Source organism: Oenanthe melanoleuca, chromosome 28 (genome assembly GCF_029582105.1).
Source record: "Oenanthe melanoleuca isolate GR-GAL-2019-014 chromosome 28, OMel1.0, whole genome shotgun sequence".
In the NCBI taxonomy this organism is placed as follows: Eukaryota; Metazoa; Chordata; class Aves; order Passeriformes; family Muscicapidae; genus Oenanthe; species Oenanthe melanoleuca.
The window spans coordinates 601963-617152 of record NC_079361.1 but is presented as its reverse complement, the minus strand read 5'-3'; the positions used below and the strand labels follow the sequence as shown (position 1 = coordinate 617152).

Sequence of the window (15190 nt, the reverse complement as noted above, 5' to 3'; positions counted from 1 at the left end):
TCCTGAGCTTGACTGAGGCAGTTGAGTGGTAGGAGTGACTGAGGATTTGGGTGTCCTAAAGCTAAGCAGAGTGCTGCTGGAACAGTTGTGCAAAATGTTCAACTGAAGCAGGCACTGTTGCAGGGCTGACGTTAGTGTTGGATTTGTCCTTTTTGCCAGTTTTAGTTATGCCCTGGGCAGCTTACGGGCAACATGAGCTGAGAAGTTTGTGCCATGGAGAAAGCCCTTTTGTCCATGCTGTTGCTTGATGTAATCTGTGATTCTTTGGGGGTTTCTGTTTCAGAGAATTGGCACAAGGCTGTGCTCCCTGGCTCGTGTGATGCAGCGGAGGTTAGAACTGGTCGTGTGTGCTAGAAGTCCTCTCAGAGTTCAGTTCTGTGGCTGCTGCTTACTCCTTCACAGCTTCATCAGTGACCCAAGAATGTTTGCTCTGGTCCCTGCCAGCCCTGAGTGCTCACTGACTGGGGGAGTGGCTTAGAGAGCTTTATCCTTTCTGGAATATCCCTGTGGTGTCAGCCTGGTCCTGTCCACCTGAGGAGGGAGGCAGTTTGCATCCTTACACTTGGTTTGGTGATTGCCCTTTAATGATGCAGTGCAATACCAGCACCACAGAGAACAGGGGCAGTGCAGGGCTGCAGCTGGTCCTGCATCTTGGTCCTGCAGAATGAAATGGACAAAGACACTGCTGCAGCTGCCTAGGACACTTCAGCAGGAAGAAAACCAGACTGAACGATGTAGCCAGTGCATGAACTTGCACTGAGTGACTTGGAATGTGGGGTCACCTGCTCAGGTCAGGCTGTGCTCTGCTGCAGCTCTTGCAGGGATTGTTGTAAGCCAGACAATAAGGCAGGAGACTGCAGATGTCACTGTAATATTTCAAAATAACTTTAAATTTTATTTATATCTTAAAAATAAACATCAGTATTAAAATACCAGTAAACAGAACAGTGTATTAGGGAGTGGCAGTGAGCGCTGTATATTAACTCCAGTGCAAAGCTGAGAGCAAGTTTCTTGGGAGGGTTGTGGGGGTTCCCCAGCTCAGAGCAAGTCAGGCAGGGACAGGAGTGGTGGGTAGGAATGGGGGGCACAACACATTACCTTTGTGAAGGGTTCAGAGCAGAGCTGCCTTCCCATGCAAAACCCTTTATCCTTCTGGTCCTTGTCCTTACCCTGTTCCCACCCCACACGGTGCTCACACACTTGCACAGACACGTTCTCTAACATACATGTTCCCTTTTGCAGGCTCCACCTGTGTGCTCTGAGCTCTTCTGGCCCATGTGTTTTTCCTGGTGCTGTCCTCAGCTGCTCTCCTCCCTTTTGGGATGGGAAGTGGGCAGAGAGGGACTTGGCTGTGCACTCTTGCTGTCTGCACAGTCTGGGACTGGTTAATTGGGGAAATGTTTAGGAGGTGATTGGTCTCTCTTCTTGGGAGAAGGACCTGCTCCCCTTGTGGGTTATCAGGCAGGCTTAGTCCCAAATGTATCCTTGGCTCTCAGCCCCTTTTTTTACTTTGCTGCAACCCCAAGAGGATTTGCTCCCATTGAGCAAATCAAATCCCAAGTGATTTCATGTTGAACTTCATCCTTTGGCCAAGCAATATAGTTTTTTTTTTTGATTGAAAAGAGAAAAAAAAAAATCAGATTTCAGCCAGGAAAGGAAATGCCAGAAAAGAAGGGCAAGTATTTGAGTCTGGAAGTGCTCCCAGCCCCTGTCCAAGGCAGCATTCCCTCTCCCATTGCTGTATGGGATGTGCCAGCAGAGCACCATGTCCCTGCTGGGGCCAGGAGCTGTCCCTTGCCCTCCTAGCTCCATGTCACTGGCACTGCTGCCTTCCCAGAGCTGCCAGAGAGCACAAACCAGGTGCTGTTTCTGCTGGGCTGGTTCTCTGCTGTTCCTCCTTGCTGAGGGTTTGAACGTGGCGCAGCTCTGGTGCTTGTGACAGGGAGCAGAGGGGATGGGGTCCCACCACAAGGTCACTTGGCTCCAGTCACTTGGTGGTGAGGTGGCCATGTGTGGGCTGCATCAGTGGAGGAGATGGGCAAGGGAGGCCCTGGGACGGTGCTTGTGACAGGACTAAAGCTGCAGAGAGCGGTTTGGCACAGAGGGGTGGCAGGTGAGGGGATGTGAATCACAGCCCAGTGCTGATAGTGGCCCCTGGCTGGATCCCAAGGTCACTCTGATTTTGCTTCTTTGGACTCCTGGGGCTCTTTGTGGCTGTCGGTGAAGTCCCCTGCTGCAAAGAGAGTCGTCACCAGAGACCCCTCCAGTGACTCCAGGTCAGGACCAGCTGGACTATTCTGAGCATGCAGCACCTGAAATGCTCTGCTCTTGGTCCTGCAGCCTCTTCCTGGAGACACTGGTCTGTGTCACAGCCCTTTCCCCTCCCATGGGGAGTGGTGTGGTACTCACGGGTGTCTGCGCCTTGGTGAAATTGAGGTGAGCATAGAGGAGCGCAGCGATGTCACTGTGACCAGCCTCCAGTGCGATGGCAACAGCGCTGTTACCGTCCTAGAAAGTAAGGGAGAGCATGCAGAACGGGGTTTGGGGACAGAACATAGCGTGGGCTGCCCCAGCCCAGAGGCAGAACCTTACACTGTCCACAATGGAGATGTCACAGGTGGGCTGAGCCAGCAGCAGCTTCACAGTCTCCAGGCGGCCGTGCTCGCAGGCGCACATCAGCGCCGTGGAGCCCTCCTCGTCCTGCAGGTTCACATCGGCCCCGCAGGCAAGCAGAGCTTCCACCATCTCCTGCCGGCCGTGGCTGACAGCCAACATCAGCGCTGTCTGGCCAGCCTGCAAGGAAGGGTCTCTGCCAGGCCACTCCTGCCCCCACTCTGCCGCCCACTTGTCCCCGCACCCCAGCACCACTGCTGAGACATGCACTGACACCTCCAGGTTTTGGAGCCACTGTCCTGCCCTTGGAAGAGCTGGGCGTGTCTCTGACATCTGCCTGGGGGTGGGAGGGTCAAGATGTGGTGGCCCCCAGACCACACCAACCTGGCTGGCCTTGGCATTGACGTTGCCCATGCTGAAGAGCCTCCTGACCACATTCATGTCCTCCTCCTGCTCAACGGCTGCCAGTGCTGCCAGCATGAGAGCAGTGTACCCAGCTTTGTTCTGGTGGTCCACGTTACAGATCCCTGCAGGGGTGGGCAGAGGGGGCTCAGGATGCTGCAGGGCTGGTGGGAGACATAGACCAAGCCACATGCCTGGCTCCCCCTCACAGTCCTGCCCATGGTGCTGTGAGCCATCCTATAGGCACAGAACTGCTGATGGATCTACCCCCTGAAATCTGGCCTCCCAAAGGGGCTGGGGTGACTTCCAACCCCCACACCTATGAACAGACACAGCCCAGGGCAGCTCTCCTTGCCCCTCGCCTAGCAATGCCTTCTCCCTGTGCTGACAAGGCTGGGACATGAGCTGGGGTACAGTGGGATGCTGGCCAGGGGATGTTTCTGGGGCTGGGGGGCACTGACCTGTATCCAGCAGTAGCCACACGATGTGGAAGTTGGAGTGGGAGACACTGTAGTGCAGGGCTGTGTTGCCATTCCCATCTGCCAGGTTCACCACATGGGCCAGGAAAGCTGGTGAGACCTCAGCAAAGGCCAGCAGGTGGTTGGCAACTGTGTCAGGGACGGACGACTTCTGGCTGGACAGACGGAACCACTCCTGCAGGACCAGGCTGCTGCTGGCGAGCTGAGGGGACAGAGGGGCTGAGCTCCCCCTAAGCCTCAGCCTAGGTGGCACAGAGCAGAATCCCTGCTCCAGAGGGGGTGAGTGAAGGCAGGACCCTGAACTGCCCAAACCCATGCTGAGCTGAGTCCACATGGGTTTTAGGGTTTCTGGGACAAACCCAGGAGCAAAGGGCTGTATTTTGGGGGAAGGTGTTGAGCCAGGCTTTGCTGGTCCTTCTCTGAGCAGGGCCAGCTCTGGGGGATGTCAGCAGGGGCTGAGCACGCCATCCCACCCCAGCACTCCACTCACCACCTCTTTGCTCTTGGCAGCACCAGGGTGGCCCAGGTGGGTCTTGACAATGAGGCAGGCCTCCCTCATCCTGGGGCTCAGCTCGAACCTGTGGAGAGCATGAGGACAACCACAGCGTGGGGCTGCACCACCCCACCAAACCTTGAGCTCCCCAGCGCCTGGAACTCTCCACAAGGGCCTCAGAGTGCAATCTCCAGCCCAGTGGTTGCACCCTGCTTCAACCTCTGCAAAGCACCATAGAACAGAGCCCTATATGGATGTGCTTGGGCACAATTCACCCATTCTTAGGCCACATTTTTTCCTTTTGTTGAAAAATGCTTTTGAAGGCTGTTGTCCCACTCTGAACTATCTTCTGCAGCAAAGGGACATCCAGGGCCTCTCATCCTTTCCTAAGCAGACCCAAGAAAGTGGAAGGATTGTTTCCTGATGAACAGTCTCTGCAGGAGAGTGGGTTTTTCCCACTGGCAGCCCAGCTGTGCAGGGCTATGGAGCAGGGGGCCTTCTCCACTGCCACTTACTTTTCCTTCACCTCGGGGGGCTCCAGCAGGGTCATGTCAGTCCCCTGGCACTCCAGTCTGGGCTCACATGTGCCTTCCCCAGCCTCCTCCTCTGATGTTTCAGTGTCTCCCTGCTCTGAACTGTTGGAACTGTCAGCTGAAGCCTTCTCAGAGGAGCTATTGCCTTCTTCCTCCTCCTCACTGGATGTGCTCTCATACCTGCACAGAGGGAGGATGCTCAGTGGCAACACAGCACCAGTCTGGCCCCCTTCAGGCCCTGTCACTGGTGCCAGCCCAGGAGAGGGATGCAGGGGACCAGGACTGGCTCAGGGGTGGCAGAAGCCCCTCAGCACGTACTCCCCATTCAGCACGCCCACGAACTGCAGGCTCTTCTTGCTGCCCTCTGCCTTGGCCCGGGGAGGACCATCCCGCTTCTTCATTATGGACTTCAGAGCTCCTGCAGGGAAAGACATGGATGTCAAGGGCCAGTGAGCAAGAATCACAGAATTTTAGAATCATGGAATGGTCTGGGTTAGAGGAGACCTTAAAAATCATGTTGTTTCAACTCCACTGCCATGGTCAGGGACACCTTCCAATAGACCAGGCTGCTCAGAGCTCCATCCAACCTGGCCTTAAACACTTCAAGGGATGGGGCATGCATAACTTCTCTAGGTAACCTGTGCCAGGGCATCACCACTTCACAGTGAAGAATTTTTCCTAGTATCTGATCTAAACCTACTGCTGTTTTGAAACCACTCCCACTTGTCCTGTCACTACATGCTCTTGTAAACAGTCTCTCCTTGGGACTAGCCAAGCACCCCAAACCCACTAGACCCCCAGAGAGGCACGGAAGGGGCATGGGCAACTCCTGGAGCATGGGTAGCATTGGCCCTACAGGCATTGTCCTCGACAAGGCCATCCTCTCCCTTCCTGCAGGAACATTCCAACCCAGACCCTGGCATCATCCCTGGTGACACTCACCGGCTGCAGGGCTTGGGGCAGCTCCACTGTCCCGTGCTGGGGATGGCTCCTGGTTGCTGTGTGCCATCTCCTGCACAGCTGGCCCAGGGCCTTGGCTGTCTGGGCACATTTCCCCCGGAGCTCCTGCACCCGCTGCTGCGGGGCTGCTCAGGCATTCACCCAGGCCAGGCTCCGTCACCTTGCCTGCACCAGACTCCTTCTCCTCTCCTGCCAGGACAACACTGCCCACATCTGTCTGGCTGCCCTTGTCATCGCAGCTGGCAGCTGAATCAGGCCCCACTGCCACGTCCTGCCCATGGGGGCGGCAGCCCACGGCAATGCAGGAGGTCGGGGGGCAGCACTCCACACCTGCTTCCACCATCTTTGGGGGGTCACCAGCTGCCTGGCTCCGTGTCACTACCACAGCCTCCACCTGCGCCTCGGCCACCTGCGGCTTGGCCATCACCTCCTTGTCCAGCTGCCCGCAGGGCCGGCGGGCGCACACCTCCAGCCGCAGCTCCTCCAGCTCCCGCGTGGCCTCCTGCAGGTGCCCCTCCATCACGGTGATCACCTCTTTCTGGTGCCCCACCGTCTGCTGCAGCAGCTCCAGCTCCTGCTCCGCCTCCGTGGCCAACCCCAGCGAGGACTCCAGCACCCAGACAGCCACATCCCTGCGTCCCTGCGTGCCGTCTGGCACATCCCCACTCTCCTGCTGTGACCGGTAGTAGAAGACGGCATCTGTCATGGCCCGGTCCTCACCCACTGCCACAGAGCGGCATGGCCTCTCCGCCACCCTGGGGCTCTTGCCTGGCCAAGCCCTGCTGCTCCGCTCCGGCACAGCCAGCTTCTCTGTCAGCTTCCTCAGCTCTGCAATTTTGCTCGTTCGCCCCTTCATTGGCTCTGCTTCACTCTCTGGCCCTGCATGGGGCACTTCCTCACCCCGTGCCCCTGTCTCAGAGCCAGGGGGGTGATACACTGCCTCGCCAGGCTCTGCTGACAGCTTCTCTAGCAACTTTGCCTTCTCCCTCTTCAACTCGCAGATCTGCATCTCCAGGAGTGGGATGGTTTTCACCTGCTCCTCCAGGTCCCGGAGCTGCCGCAGGGCTGCAGCCATCTGCTCGCGCACGTGCTGCAGCGGGGCCGTGCCCAGCCCCGCAGCCGGAGTGCTGCGCCCTGAGCTGCCAGGGCTCGCCCGGCCCCAGCCTGCCTGGCCCTCAGTGCCCACCGGCACCCAGTAGGGTGGCTGGCCCGGGGCACCTGGCAGGGCACTGTGGGAGGGACCACCAGTATCCTGCAAACGGCCCTGCTCCTGCTCCAGCCTCCTGCTCGTCTCCAGCAAGGTCTTCTCCACCCGTGGGTTTGGCAGCAGGCACCTGCGGCTGGGAGGTGGGAGCAGCCGCACTGGCAGCAGTGGGACAGGCTGGGAGGTTGGCTTGCTCGCAGGCTCCGGGGGCGCTCGGCCGTGCGGGGACAGCAGCAGCGCAGTCCTGCCCTCCTCGCTGGCCGTGGAGGTCAGGGACTCGGTGGAGGTCCAGGCGCTGGTGTGGCTGCTGGGGCTGCGCAGGGTGCTGGGCGGTGGACGGGACCCTTTCCCCCTGCGAGGCAGTGGCACTTTCTTGAGTGTTTGGCCACTTTCAATATCATCAACGTATTTCAGGAAATCAAGGTCCAGCAGGAAGCCATAAGGGGTTTCCACTGAGTACGAGCTCTTCTCTCCGTCATCCTGGTCCCGGTACAAGAATGGACCCCCAAGATCTGCAAGAGGAGCAGGGACAGTTAGACAGGGACCTGGTGGAGACAGGATGGCTTTTCCAGCTGGTTTATACTGGAATTTACAGCCTGCAGGCCCCTCTCCTCCACGGTGTGCGCTGTGTCTGTCTCCAGCACCGTCGGTGCCATAGGGTATCACAGGGCACCCAGTCCATGTCAGGGTTGGTGCTGGAATGAGGAACTCCACTGGGATGGGATGGGACAACTCAGCCCTGCCACCTCCCTTGCACCCCTTCCATTGGCATTACCTGGTGACAACCCTGGTCACTTTACCTGGGAGGTTCTGGTTCAGGGGTGCTGGCTGAGCCATATTCTTCCCGGAATGCTGCTGACCAGAGCACCATCAACCTGCAACAAGAAGACCATGTCCAGCCAAACCCTATGACCCTGGGGCTGGTGAGCCCCAGGCAGCCACAAAGCCCTGGGGAGAGTCCTGTGGCTGTCCCCTGCCATCTGCCAGGTCCCCTGGCCTCCCCCAGCCCAGGGCTCACACTGGAGCCGGTGGCCAGGCAAGCACAGTGCTGTCTGCTCCGAGGGTCACAAGCTGGAGCTTGGCCATACAGTGGGAGCAGGCCAGGAAAAAAGAAGAGACTGTAACCTGTACAGGTGCAATACTCAGTGTGAAGTTTGCTTTGGATAAAAGGAACCGATGCTTTGGCAAAGCCACGTGACTGCAGGGAGCTGCCAGCACCTGTCAGTGCTGGGTGTGATGCCCATTCTCACCACCCAGGGTGCCCCACAAGGCCACAGGGGTGTCCTGAGGGGCTGATGACCCCCAGGAGGGACCTGACTGCTTTTCCCTGTCCATAATGTGGGATAAAGCACAGGGGAATGAAATGGGAGCCTGGTTTTCCCAGAAGCCAGGCATGGACATACTGGAGGAGAGCCAATAGGATACAGTTGTGGTCCAGAATTGAGCTCATGGCTGGGGGTGCCATCTTCTGTGAGCATCGAGCTGGGACCTGCTGCAACATCTGACAGCATCTGGATGCTGGGCCCACATGTGAAGTGCTCCTGGCAGGAGCAGGATGGAACAACAGCAACTGGGAGCACGCATTGCTGCTGTGCACGGCATCAGGGCTCTGATGGCTCTGCCCATGGGGCACAGGTGGCCATCCAGCTGTTGGTGGGCAAAGCATTTGGCACTGGGCTATCTTCAGAAGAAAGCAGGGGAGGAGGAATGCTGCAGAGGAATGGTGGTTTGGGCACAGCTCTCAGGGAAACTGAGGCTGAGTGCTGCCCAGGGAACAGCGCAGGATCTGGCCTGGGCTGCACAGAAACACCCACATCCGTCCCTCACGCCGACGTTGCAGCCACTCCCCAGCCCCTGCTGCAGCCACCAGCCCTCAGCTTGCCCTGGCCCTGTGGAGCCAGCAGAGCTGTGGCAGCACCAGACCAGGCTCAGCCTGGGCACCACAGCAGCCTCCCACTCCCAGCCCACTGCACAGGGCTGGGGGCTGAGTCCAACTGGGCAGAGATAAAACAATTCCCACTAGTCACCAGGATGGATTCTGGGGCTCTCCTGCTCCTCTGCCAACCCACCCACAGCCAATGCACATCCCAAATTCCACCTCCCTTGGAATCATCCCACCTTCGAGCGGGCACCCATTCCACCTCCCCTGGGAACATCCCAGCTCCATGCTCCATCCACCATTCCCAAGCTGCTGCCCTCATGCCCAAGAGGGTCCACACATCCCCCACCTCATCTAAGCCCTCCCACCCTGGCTTCCTCCTCTGCATGGCCCTTGCTGCAGGTAATTAAACAGTGCTGGGGCCAGGACAAACTTCCCGCTGGGCTCCACACATGTTGTAAATCAAAGAGGAAGAGAGAGCAACAGGAGCCAGACCAGCGGGTGCGTTTCCTCGGGGGGAAGTGGCCGGCAGCTCCCTTCCGCCGCCTGGCCTGGGTATTGTCCTGCCTGGGGACAGGAAAAACCTCCTCTGCCGAGGGCTGCAGACCTCCCACTCCACTGCAGCAGCAAAGGGCCCTTTGCACCAGCACTGCACTGGTGTCCCCTCCCCTGAGCTGGGGACAGGCTGCTCACCACCCTCCACCTCCTATGGCCCCTTCAGCCAACATCAGCAGCTGCATCCTGACCGTGGGGAACATCCTCCCACTGCTTCCAGACCCCATTTCTTTTGGTCTGACAGGATGGGCTGGACCACGGCAGGAGTTTCTGTCTTCATCCAGCTCCAAAAAAGGTGATGTGACCTGCCAGCTCCCAACCATGTCCAAATGGCCGCAAGGACCCCACGATGTTCAAACCCTCCTGCAAGGTGCAAACACCCCCAAGGCTCCTTGGGCTGTGCAAACTGTCCCTGGGCTGGGGAAGAGGAGTGGGGCTGATTGGACAAGTGGGGGCAGATGGTCCCCACTTGTCCAGCAGGCTGAGTCCTCACATCCATGGCCCAGCCACTGTCAGCACCAGCCAGACCTGGCTGCCAGAGCCATGGCACCACTCAGGCAGCTGCCCCCCACCTGGGCTGAAGTCTTGCTGGGACCAATTGTAGCAGCCACTTTGGTGCTAAAGACTGATTTTCAGCAGCTTCATCTGCTCCTTTGGGCACTGGTGCAGGTTGCTGAAGGGGCTGGGCAAATGGATCCCTGTGGGGAGCCCTTACGTGACCCCAGCTCTCTTTGGAAGCAATGAAAGTGTTTCTAGCACTGGTGTTTCAACAGAAAAGCAGGATGGTACAAGCAAAGGACTGGTAGGGAGGCGAGGGGAGGAGAAGGAGGATGTGCAGGCACCCAGCCACCCCTATGGATGCAGGGCTATGCTTTGCCTTGGGCTCACACCTGTATTTTCCCCTCGTGCTGTTGTACCAATGCCAACATGGGAAACTTGGGGTCAAAACTGGAGCTGCTCTGCTCAATTTTAATAAGAAGTCATGTCAGTGATGAGGGAGGCTGGACACCATGGCACAGCCCCAGGTACCACCTGGTCCTCATGCCCCAGCCCCAGCTCCAGGCAGCACCTCAGGACCCCTGGCCTCATGAGGCAATTTCCCCTTGGGGTTCCCAAGCTCCCAGACTGGCAGAGGAGAGGTCTGGGAGAGCTGTTCCTAAAGCTTGAGACTTTTGGGCCCTTTTCCTCCCCAGGGGCACAGCTGTAGCAGCCCTCAGCCCGCTTCAACCACCTGTTGCAGTGCAGCCCGAGCTGCTCCACCAGCAGGGCTGGGGCTGGACACAGGGAGGGCTCTCCCTGGCTCTCCTGAGCCAAAATACTGAGGTCATGAGGAATGTGAGAAGAACAGAGTCCAGAGCAGCCCTGGCCAGCACAATTTGATTTATCTCAGCCAGGCATGCTTCCCTCGTAGCTGTGCAGGCGATAAGCCCTGAAGCTTGGAACTGAGGCTGTTCCAAAGTTAAAGGGAAACCACTGAGCAAGCACACGGCTTCCTCCACTGCCAGCAACCTGCCAGGATTTGGGCTCCTCGCACACAGCCAGCTGTCACACGTGCTTGTCACCTGCAGTGTTACCTGCCAGCACTGTGGCTGGGTGCAGCAGGAGGTACCCAGGGCTCATGACACCTTCCTGTCCCTGTCCTCTGCTCTACGGGAGGGCCTGTCCCTATTTGCCCAGGCCACCTTGGCCGTGCTCTGTGCTGGAGCTGCTCCTGGAGGAGCTGGATCCAGGTGGGTGGGTGCACAATGCTGACCCAGGGAGAGAAAGGGAAATGCTTCGATCATCTCAACAGCCTAATTTCAGGGTTGGACTGTTATTTCTGGAGTTGTTGTCATCGACGGCCTGGCTGGCTGGGAGGCCAAAGGGGATGCCCAGGCTCTGCACCCGCTCCAACCCCTCAGGGACCGACCTGAGCTTACACACCAGGTGTGGAGTCCACACACAGACTTAGCCACGCGGGAATCAGCTCTACCTCACCCTCACACCTACAGTGCTATAAGCTCCCTACAGCTTCACTGGAGTACATCAACCCCTTTCCTCACACCCTCACCACGGCTGCCCAGCAGCACCTTCCACCAGCACCTCCCGGTTCCCTGGGGGCTGCTGACAACACACAGCATCAGCAGCGATGGCCTGGGCTCGTCCTGCTCTGAGGGGCTCGGAGATGAAGCTGAATTTACAGCCGGGGAGCCCAGGTACAGTTGGGGTACACGCACAGCACCGTGCACAACCCCATGGCAGGATCCTTATGTGCACACAGGAGCACCTCAAACTCTGCAGCATCCCAAACCCTGCAGCAGCCCCGCCGTCCCACCACCCAGGGAAATCACGGCACACCCCGCCCGAAGAGGTCCCAGGACCCCAGGGAGTCCCCAGAAGCCCCAGCCCTGCAGTTCCCCAGCTCCCTGGGAGCGCAGCCCACCAGCATCCCCAGCCTTGAGGGCTCCCGGCACCCTTGGGGGATCCCCAGGGCCCCCAGGTGCCAGCAACACATTCCAGGCACCCGCCCGTCGGGGGGACAGCCCGTCCCCAGCCCGGGGGCCCTGGGGCCGCCCCCGCCGCCGCCAGCCGGAGCGGGCGAGTTCCAGCCCGGCCCCGGCCCGCTCCCCTCCGCTCCCGCCGCCCATCCCGCCGCCTCTGCGGGGCTCCAGCGGCCCCTCGGGAGCCACGGGCGGCGGCGGCTGCGGGGCCCTGCGGGGGCCGCCGCGGGACGAGCCCCCGCCCCGCCGCCGCCGGGCCCGCCCGGCCCGTCCCGTCCCGCCCGGTCCCCGCCGTCCCTCACCGTGCCGCCGGGCTCCTGGGCTGCAGCCGGGACACAGCCCCGGGCCGGGACTCTCGGGCTGCTCCGCGGCGCCGGGCAGCGCTCCCGCCGCAGCCCCGGGCCGAGGGCGGGCGGGAGCAGGAGCGGGAGCGGGAGCGGGAGCGGGAGCGGCCGGGCCGGGCCGGGGCGGGGCGGGCCGGGGGCGGGCGGGGACGGGCCCCGGGCCCGACGGGACGGGCACCGCCCCCGAGCGCTCGCCCCGCGGCGTCCCCGCCGGCGTGGGGAGGGGGTGTTGCTGTCCCCGCGGCCGCTCGGGGTGGGATGTGCCCCATTCCTGTCATTTGTGGGAGGGGTGTGGGGTGTCCCTTGCCCTTGTCACCCCCGGGTCCCCTGTCCTGATTAATCTGGGGATGGGGTGCACCGTCACTCTGGGGACGGGATTCTCCCTAACCTGTGCGCATCGGGGATGGTCACCCTGCAGAAAGGGGGATCCCCTGCCCACGTCACTCCGATGCTGGGGTACCCTCTGCCCTGAGCTCAGCCCCGCTGCTGGCCGGGCCCCGCGGGTGCCTGGGCTCCAGCTCCCCGCACCTCCGTGCTCCCCTCAGCACAGCCGCCCGCCGCACGTCTTGCCTTCGTCCCACCCGTGGCCGGGAGCAGTGTGCCTCTGGCCCTGGCTGGGCTCCCCGGGCCTGGCCCCGCTGGGTTCCTGGCAGCCCTCCCTGTCCCAGCAGCGGCTGTTTGTCTCCTTTTCTTGCCAGCTTTCTTCCCCGCCTGCTTCCCGTGCTGGTCGCTGAGCCGCGAGCTCTTAGGCTCCCCCCCCATCCTGTAAGCACCCCGGCCATTCCCCACCTTACAGCTTGCCCTCACTAACTGCTCCAGACCCTTTCAGCGCTGAAAACCTCAGCAACGATTTTTGCTTCTTTGTCTTTTCTTTTCAGCTCTGAACTTCACGGGTATTTTTCCATATCTGGCTTTTCTGTAACACTACTCACGGGAAGAGCAGGAGAAACAAGATGTGCTTCCCGACGTCCCTCCCAGCTGCTGGCAGGCAGTTTGGGGACTTCCTGGGAAAGGGTTTGCATCCGGACGGAAGCACCTTAATAGCTGTAATGAATCTACCTCCACTGACAGACCTTGTCCCTCGCCAGTCCATTTGCATACTTGGCCTCCCTAGCATCCTGTGGTAATGAACTCGGTGATTTCACGCCCTCAGTTGGTCTCCAAAGCAGGTTTGGAATAGCACTGCTCTTGCCGATTCACTGACTGCTTGGAGAAGAAATCGCTTGGGTCCTCTGCACCGTGCAGCTTCACCTCCTGTGTCCATCCAGGTCAGGAAAGGTGAGGTTTGGGGCCATGAGCCAAGGCCTGGCTGTGCTGTGGAGCTCATGCCCCGCATCCCAGCTCACAGTTCCATGGTGGGCCCATGTCCAGGTCCCTCACTCCTGCTCTTGGACATCCAACAAAAATGTAACCCACCTCTAGGCAGCAATTCTAGTTTCCTCCCTGCAAAGGGGAAAAAGCCAACAAAGGAGGAGTTGAGGAAACATGAGCTTGGGAAAGTGATGTCACCACAGCTCTATGGGTGCCAGAGCCCCACGTGACTGCTGCCACCCCAGCAAGGGGGCTGAGCTGTGGAAGAGTGGGGAGACTAAAAACCACCCAGCTTCACTAAAGAAATACAGCCCTGGGGCTGCCTGAATGTGGTGCTGGATCATGAAACTCTGGCAGCTTAGAGATATTTCCAGGCTGTTCACCAGCAGTCTTTGCATTGTTCTCTGCAGGGGATCAGACTCCTGTGGTTTTAAGTTCTGGTTACTGAGAAGAATCAAAACCCAAGGGACAGCCCTTGTTTCCAATATTCATTGTTTTCTGCAGCAACTACATGGGACTCAAATATGAGGCCATGGCCAGAGAACTCGCCTGAGTGGCTGGTGTTCACACCCTGTGTAAATCCCATCTGCATCCAGGAGCAGATCACATGGAGCAAAGTGCTCTGAAGCCTCAGCTGGTGACCGGTGTGGTGGCTTCACCCAACAGCAGGGACGCCAAGCCAGGGCCGGTCCGAGCTGTGGCACCTGCCCGCCCAGGCTGCAGTGCCCAGCAGCTGTAGCTGAACCCAGGCTTGGAGGCAAATAGCAGCAGCTGCACCCACACTGTGCCAGGGTCTGGGTTAACCAAAGTGTAGCTGTGAGGTTGTGGGTGTTAGGACTGGTGCTTGTGTGGGTGAAAGATGCACAGGTGCTCAGTATGGGAAAGGCTACAGGTAAGGACACTCATACAAGGGTCAGGGCTGATTTCAATGGCCATCATGAAGGAACAGCTGTGCCAGACCCAAAAATAATGATGATGAGTTTTCATAGAATCAGATCTATTAAAAAATGTTTTTTGTTCCAGAAGAAGGTCTTGAAAAATTACTTTTCTCTCTGCCAGTCCCTAATGGGACTGTGAATGTGATTGTGACTCTTTTCCCATCAGGGCAGTAGGAAATGTGTGTGCCTGTGTGCATGTGTTATGACTCACACCAGTGCAGCTGGAGGAGACTGCAGACTGCATCCCTGTCCCTCTGCACACAGCACAGGAATTGGGTGGTGGTGGCACATGAGAAAACACACAAAGCTTGTCCAGACTTTTGGCGGGCTACAAGCAGGCATTTGCTGTCATTCTGTGTCATTCAGATGGCTCCTGGATGGAGAGACCCTGAGAAATGCTGCTGTAGATGCTGTTGGGAGAGGGCTGCAGTCCCATGTGCTGTATCAGAGCCATTCGCTTGCTGCAGCTCTGGATGACTCAGTTTTTCCCCTGGGCAGTGGGATCCTGACCCCTGGGAACCCTGGTCTCCTCCATGGGCAGCAGGGTCTTGCAGCCCTGAGCATCTCAGTCCTTTCTGAGAAAGTGGGCTCTGAGGTCCTGGGTGTCCAGACTGGCCAGTGGTGGCCCATGGCAGGGAGAAGCAGTGTGTGCTTGGGGTACACCTGGGAAACAGATGATCAGATGTGCTCCAGCCATCTCCTGGCTGCCTGAGCTCATCTCTGCTTGCTCCAGCTCCACCAGGCCTGCCTGAGCTTGGCTCCTGGCTCCACCACCCCCTCCATGGCCCCCTGAACAAGCTGGCCAGGCTGGGCATGGCGTGGGACCAGAGGCAAAAGCTCTGAGGCTCTGTCTGGCCCAGTCCCTGTAGGAAAGGGCAGTAATGTCAGCAACATCCCAGCCCAGCATGCTGCCCTCCCCACAGGCACAGCGTCCCTGCCCAGCCAACCCAGCAGGATGTCCTTGTTTTCTGCCTGCAGGTTTGGGAGTCAACAGAAAGC

At 59.1% G+C, this 15190-nt stretch overlaps 1 protein-coding gene across 6 annotated transcripts; it reads right to left on the bottom strand.

Moving 5' to 3' along the window:
* Window positions 1–863: 863 nt before the first annotated feature.
* Window positions 864–13158, bottom strand: KANK3 (KN motif and ankyrin repeat domains 3). 6 transcript variants are annotated; one of them, XM_056512449.1, is made up of 11 exons: window positions 12875–13158; window positions 7485–7559; window positions 5463–7196; window positions 4839–4938; window positions 4503–4700; window positions 3985–4072; window positions 3477–3696; window positions 2998–3140; window positions 2593–2793; window positions 2410–2508; window positions 864–2233 (listed from the first exon to the last, which is right to left on the bottom strand). In XM_056512449.1, exons 2-11 carry the CDS (start codon window positions 7519–7521, stop codon window positions 2129–2131), a joined length of 2925 nt encoding a protein of 974 aa, XP_056368424.1. In that variant the 5' UTR covers window positions 7522–7559; window positions 12875–13158; the 3' UTR covers window positions 864–2128. The 6 variants fall into 6 exon arrangements, with proteins under 6 accessions (XP_056368424.1, XP_056368426.1, XP_056368420.1 ...); XM_056512451.1 differs by having other exon boundaries at window positions 864–2230; window positions 12875–13020; XM_056512445.1 differs by having other exon boundaries at window positions 864–2312; window positions 12875–12953.
* Window positions 13159–15190: the final 2032 nt, after the last annotated feature.